This window comes from Wasmannia auropunctata, unplaced genomic scaffold (assembly GCF_000956235.1).
Source record: "Wasmannia auropunctata unplaced genomic scaffold, wasmannia.A_1.0 LD336106.1, whole genome shotgun sequence".
Taxonomy (NCBI): Eukaryota; Metazoa; Arthropoda; class Insecta; order Hymenoptera; family Formicidae; genus Wasmannia; species Wasmannia auropunctata.
In genome coordinates this window covers 1,157,384-1,164,357 of record NW_012026784.1, presented here as the reverse complement: position 1 = coordinate 1,164,357, position 6,974 = coordinate 1,157,384, and the positions used below count along the sequence as shown (strand labels likewise).

General features: G+C 42.4%; 1 protein-coding gene across 13 annotated transcripts in view; it reads left to right on the top strand.

The window, feature by feature from the left end:
• The first annotated feature begins 442 nt into the window (after nucleotides 1-442).
• LOC105451635 (ankyrin-3-like) overlaps nucleotides 443-6,974 on the top strand; it is an 85,845-nt gene continuing 79,313 nt past the window's right edge. For 9 of the 13 annotated variants that reach the window (XR_974607.1, XR_974603.1, XM_011692244.1 and 6 more), the window contains exon 1: nucleotides 3,231-3,452. Coding sequence is in view for 10 of the 13 variants with exons in the window: in XM_011692244.1 (XP_011690546.1) it covers nucleotides 3,246-3,452 (207 nt within the window). In the remaining 3 variants the exon portion in view is untranslated. Of the gene's footprint in view, nucleotides 664-3,081; nucleotides 3,453-6,974 lie in introns of those variants that run through there. The other 4 variants (XM_011692335.1, XM_011692317.1, XR_974613.1 and 1 more) reach the window with 4 other exon arrangements.

Below are 6,974 nucleotides of genomic sequence, written 5' to 3'. Positions count from 1 at the left end.
GGAGGGATTAATATTTCTTCTCTTATTGAAATAATTTAAAAACTTAACTATACATTTAAATTTATTATAAATTATAAGCTTGTTGCAAAACTGTTACAGTATTTATCTAATTCGTTTGCGGATTATACCTTTCTCTCGCTTATATTGATATTTTTGTAAATTAAAATCATTTTAGTATTGATGTGATATAAAAATTTTTTAAACGAAAAAAATTAAGTAGTCAATATTTGTGTTTCGCGCTGTCTATCGTTTAATTAATAAGAGCTTCGCGAAGCTTCCGGTTTCCGGTGTGTTGAAAAAAGATGGCGACTCGTGTCGCGCTACACTGCCGGCAGATGTCGCGGCGTGCGCGGCGTCGCCATCGATGACAGCGGCGGCGGCGGCGGCGGCGATCAAAGCCGTGCGGAGTATTCGGGAGGGCGGTCGCGTTACGCTCGGTGCTTTCCTCGTCGCGCGGATCTTCGGAGTCGTATATACGTGTGCGCGCGCGGTCCGCAGCAGCCGGTCGATGTGAAGAGGAGACGCGAAAACGCTGGTGAAGTGGCGCAAGAGCGAAAGATGACGGCGCGGCGTGTGATTTGACAAGTGGAGAAGATATACACGCTCGATGGGAAGAGTGTCCCGTTGAATATCGCGGTGGATGACGGTCTAGCGAACTTAAAGGTATCCGCCGCGCGCGCAACCCTGCATATGCGAGCCCCTCCGGTTAGTGCTCTCTATCTCTCTCTCCCTCTTTCCCTTTCGTCTATCTTTCTCTTTCTCTTTGTCTGCTGCTCCCTTTTTACGACCGCTCGCGCGTTAGGGTAGCGTTCGAACGTAATCGCTCGATAATCGTGCGGATTCAAGGCGCCGCGCGTCATCGAACCACGGCAAACTCGGCCGAAGTGCGGGAAAAAGGGTTCGAGAGATCGATCGCACGCGAAATGTACCACGCCGAGGAGCCAGGCCCGCGCGACGCCGTCTCGACGCTAATGTATTAGATTTATATATATATGTATATATATATATATATATATGCATGTACATTCATGTATATATACTCATATATATATATATATTTTTTTTTTTTAAAGAATACCAGATATATATATGTATATATATATTTTATATACATATGTATGTATATGCGTGCGCGTATGCGTGTGCGTAGAAACGCCAGTGGAATCCCGGTTTAGTAATTGCGGGACGTGTACCATCGTTTTGCGCGTTCTCTAGGTTTTCCTGTTTCCCATCGATGACCAGTCGCGCCTCGCGCAATCCGGTTCGATCCGATCGCCGACGACCCGGAACATTTATAAATGTTTGCCATTAGAGATTTTATTTCGCGGTATCAATCGCAGGGCGGCGTGTTTACTACAAGTATCAATTTTCCGTCGATGCAAAATTGTACCGTGTCTAACCGAAATTACAAACGTGACAATCGTCTCTCTCGATTTTTCAGTTTGATCACCTTAATTTTCCGTCTGTCACGATTCGTTAAAAATTTTCTACGTTAGTGTGATTAAATAATCGTGTTACAAGAGGTATTCCGAGGTAAAATATAATTTTGAACCACCAATTTAATAGTTGTCAGTTCTCCATTAAATGTTTATTTGTAATTTACGTTCTATGAATATATTATCATCATATTCTTGATTCTTTTTATTTTTGGAATTCATCTCTAATTAATATATATATAATGTAAAATTAATTGAATTTCCCTATCTTTCTTTCTTTCTAGATTTATTTCTTTCGTTCATAAACTGTTATTTAAGCATAGAAAAAATAGGAATTAAAAAATGATAAAATCATGTACTAAAACATATGGGCGACCGTTTGGAACGTACCGAATGCGCACCGGAAACGGACGACACGGGGGGGCTTAAACGAAGACGCGCAGGCGAAAGAAAAGGGAAAAGAGAAAAACATGCGCTATTTTGAATTTCGGAAAGTCTGCTAAGATTCGTCCTCGGGCGTTCAAGCCGTAAACGACGGTCGCTTTTATCGCCGCGGCTCGGAGAGGCGCGCAGTGCCTCGAACGGACACGCTCGAATCGATTTTCCCGGTGGTTCTACCGTCGACCGTGCGGGCTTACCGCTCGCGTTGCGTTTTCTCGCGAGGGTTCCCGCGGCTCCTCTTGTAAATTACATTGTTCCACTATATCGCCCCGACGCGAACGTGACGACGCGCGGTACCGTGTTACGCGACGATATGACATTAGGACCCTTCATTCGTCCTTTAGCCCTCAACAGACAGCCCGCGATCTTGTGATCCGCGTTCCCGCCCAAAAGCTCGGAAAGCCCGATTTTTGCTTTTACGATTGTTCTGTCAGACGATGATTATTCGAACGCGGCTCACTTGTGAGAAAGGAAGAATCGTGACGTTATACAGTGTTCTGAATAAAGGTGCATCCCAAACAACACGAATGTCCCAATAATGTGGTCGAGGACGTCTGAAAGACGCTCCTCATCTCTGAGCTGTAACTTCGGATCTTTATGTTGTTTGGTGATGTTAGCGGTAAGATTGCACTTCGGGCGAGGCTCCGCTTGCCTTCCTCCACCTCGGCAAATAGCGAACGGGATGATGGTGCTCACAATGCGCTTGTGAACCGTTTCGTCATGTACGGTTATACCACCCGTATCGTTTCGTGGAGACTAAAAATAGCGTTCCTCGAAGAACAACCAAAGTAATTTGGTCCGATGGAATTCCGTAACACTGCATGCTCGATATTTTATTTTATCGTCCACGGGAATTTTTTAACAGTGAGAGACATTCGCGAAAGCGCGACGAATCGAGTCCATAATTTCAGATCTACTTCAAACATGAGATTGCGTTTAAAGTAAGCCCTGTAGGGCAACTTATCTTAATTCGAAACATTGCGAAACTCGAGCTTTCCGCTAATAACCATTGTGCGCCATTCTCGCCAATAAAAATCAAATTTCATTTATCAATAACCTAGTCCTTCCGCGTCCTTTCGGTGGGGGAAACAAAAACTCCACGTCGAGGGGTTGAAATAAATTACACGTTATCGGTTAAGCGTCATCCGTCACAGTCTGCGCTTTGATTCACACGTCTCTGATCGGTTCTCGATCGGCCGCACAGATATCGGGATTCCCAGCCGTGGACCGAAGTTGAGAATTAACGAGCGGAAGTACAAGCGGAACGGAGGCGGTGAGGACGACGGCGGCGGTGGCGGTGGCGGCGGTGGCGAGGGTGAAGAGGAAGTGTGAGACAACGAGAGGGTGAATCGACAGAGCGGCCGAAGGATGACAGGCGAGGAGGGAAAGCGCGGTGGCGGCGCCGGCAACGTTACTACCGGAGCGAACATGAACAGAAACGTCACCGACAACGCCAATAACGTTAACGCCAATGTTAACGCCAACATAAACGTCAACCAGCAGAACGGCGGATCGGAAAAGGCCCCCGTGGTCGGCGGTACCAACGTGGAGACGCTGCCACGCGCCGGAAAACAGGTAAGATTGATGAGTTTTTTGTTGATGGGAAGCACGGAGGAGCGATGTGGATATGATACGCTTAGAAACTGGTGTCATTTGAAATTTGAACAAACCTGATTTGATGACTTTCCTTTCTTATCTACGATGTAAATATGAAAGAAATTTAATTGACGTTTAAAAACTACAATTGTAGTAGTTAATTTGTTTTCTCGTCGAGTTTTCTAATACATTTCTTTTTTCACGATTGCGAATTACAATTTATTTTATCTAAACGCGGGTAATGATAATAACAGATAAACATAATAATCTGAAAGAAATTCTTTAGAATTTATATTTACTGTTGAAAATTATCGCTTAAACTTTGTGAGGCAATAGTAAGAAAGTTGTTTAAATTCACATCATTCTCAGTGCTTCAATTTGACATCAGGGAATATGTCTCTTTTGATACCGGATATTTGTCTAGTAATTTCATACTAATTTATACGTTGCAAAAAACTGTTGTTTTTTGCAATTCGACGTTCCTAACATGCATATTAAAAACATAGAGAATTTTGATCGCAAAATCGAAGAAATGATATTTTATTAATGATATAATGGAAATATTTTTTTTTCCATATATATCACGGTATTGTACTGATCAAAACGTAATTATATATGTAGGAATCAATCAATATTATCATGTTTTAAAAATTTGCTGTGTCACGTAATACTCAGACTTATTAAGGTACTGCATGGTGTGCGCATTAGTTTGTCACGACATACGTATTTTTGGCCACGAGACGAGGGAAGTGGATGGCATTATCGCAAATAATAGGCTTCGTATATACATGGTATCTAATAGCATATACGGGCTCGCATTCAACCGTTTCGCCGCATGTCAGCTCGCAGTTTCGATTGCGTGCGTAAAGTGCGAGAGAGGGGTTCGGTACAACTGTACTCTCCCATTTGACACTCTCTTCTTACGCGTCACGTTAGTTTCTTTGGCAAAAAAAAAACTTTCTGCATGAACGAATTTTTATTTCTCTTTTTGCTTGTAACTTCACTTTTCTTCGGAAATCCGAAGCGTTTGCGGGTGTGTGTAATGAGCTAATTACATCGCGATAAAAACAAGTTAATGCTAAAAAATCTACAGCTCTAAATATATTTTGTTGAATGTTTCGTAATTTGAACTAGACAGGGCGATGCTGTTTGTAAAGGTTCTCATTTGAACGCACGGCTCTTGCGGAGTTCTATTTGTTAGACATCTGAGAAGTCGTCAACAGTATGACCGCCTTTGTCGCAGATCGTCACGTCGACCGCGTTAGCATGCAAAACGATCATTAAGACGAAGCGGCCGGCCGATTGTTGCGGCTCAAAGGTCATGGTTACTCCCGGACGTAGGCTGCTGCGAAGGTATAGCGGCGCACTACTAGGTAGGGGAACGCACGTGCCCGTGTGTTCACGGTACCGAAGATCCTGAACGCGTTCCTCTCCGGAAAAGAGAAAAAAGTCCCATATCGAGTGGGCGCGCGCGATTTCACGGGGCACAGGAAGGTCGATAGGTAGAGAATATCAGACTATTTCGTTAATTGCAGTTTCTTCTAAACTATTCGTGTTTCTTATTACGTAAAGTATTAAAGCATTAGGTGCCTTGAATTTGAAACATATAAGGAAGTAGTAAGTTCAAGTACTTTGTTTTGTTCTTAAACGAGAGAGCCGGCAGCAAGTCGGTAAGACGGTAGAATTTGGACGAGGTAAGCTTCTTATCTGGAGGATGAGGCTTGAGAAACCGGTTGTGACACAGACCGGAATAGAGTTAGAAAATGATTTCATTTTTAATCCGTGTCTTTACTAATTTCTTATGCTAGCCCCAAGTGAAAAATTTACCTTTACTGATTCCTTTCGTAGAAAATCTTCTCTACCTCATGTCCACATTTTTAAATATCTACGTTTATTATTTAAATGCATTTTGCCTGTATCTTACTTAGGTTATTAAAAATAAATATTTCCCGTATCGCTGTCTTCATCCCACATCGATCGGAATGATCTCATTTGTGCATTTTTACAATTTTGAGAAAGTTTTAGTTGTGTTCAAGGTTGCGATATTTTCTACCACACGTGTTCGAACGTAGCGTGTGCATAAGTCACTATAATCGATTTCTAATAACGATGAATTTATATAGCCGCGTATTTTTCAGCAGCGTGGGTGGAATTAGCTGATAAAAACAGAAATCCACGATACTTTCAAGTGTATATATGTATATATAGTCGTCGCTGTGCTGTGACAGAAATCAAGTCGAGGCTCTTACGTTAATTAGTGAATACTTCTCTACTGAAACAGCCGTTGCTTTATTCTCTAAAAATGTGTCGCTCGTAACGAGCGATGTTTTCCACCAAGCGTAACTCGGTGACGAGTTATTTCATTCCGCCTAATGTCATGATGTCATACGCTATGAACGTCGCTGACTCTTCAATTTTAACAAACGTATCATCATCGCTTTTGCCGAATCTCATATAGATCAATCCGTGAAATAGATTGTTACACGTGGAAATATAATCAGAATGAAGGTTTAAGACTATCGTATACAGGGTGAGACATCTAATACAGTACGATGGGCGATCGGAAAGTCAATGACGTGAGGAAGCGATATTTTCTTATAATAAAAACATTAAATTATTAATTTTTTTTTCTAATAAAAATATACATGTTATATAATTATTATAAAAATAATATTGTGGAACGAACTTGCTTCATAACAGAATGAAATTTCGTGTGCAATTTATCGCCGTGTCTGCGACGCGATATTAAGATGCATAGCTTGCAGAACGATAAATAATATGTATAACCGGTCGCATGCGGTGTCGCGCTTATCGAGATTCCGCGAAGTCTTCAACGGCAGTCCGTCGTACCTACTACACGAGGATTCCATTGACTCGCGTTACGATCCGCTGTCCGGCATGCGCCAACGTTTAGCCGCTCTCTATGTACACATTCTGGATTCTGAGATTACGTCATAATTTCACCGTGGACCTTCGCCAACGAGCCTTGAACAATGTCTCGAGGCCACGGCTAACCAATCCCGAAGAGAGATCCCGAGAGCGCGTACCTATATTTCTCCGTCGCTCGCGCACGTAGATAAAAATACGTTTCCGTCGAATTACGTTCGCAGTTGAGTCATGTTGTTAGATAGCGAATTGATTAATTGACCGAGGCGCAATGACTGGTACAGTTAAAAGATTGGTGGCCGCGAGATTGCGTGTCCTATTGCCTATGTAAATCAAGGCTACCGCGGTTTATCGCAAATATCTCTCGTCTGTGAAGTGATTGTATAAGTGATCTCAAAATTCTAGAGTATCAGATCTATGTTACAAGCGAACGGAGGAGAAAGGTCTCTTCGTGAGCTACATTTTAGATAATTAAACAACATACACTCTTTTAGCTGTTTCACTTATTTTTTGTTTTTAAGTTTAGAGTTTTTAACTAAGGTTTTCTTGCGCGCCAGAGAATCCATCATTGAAATTGAGAGAACTGCGGGGCACTCATTGCGGGGGGGGGGGGGG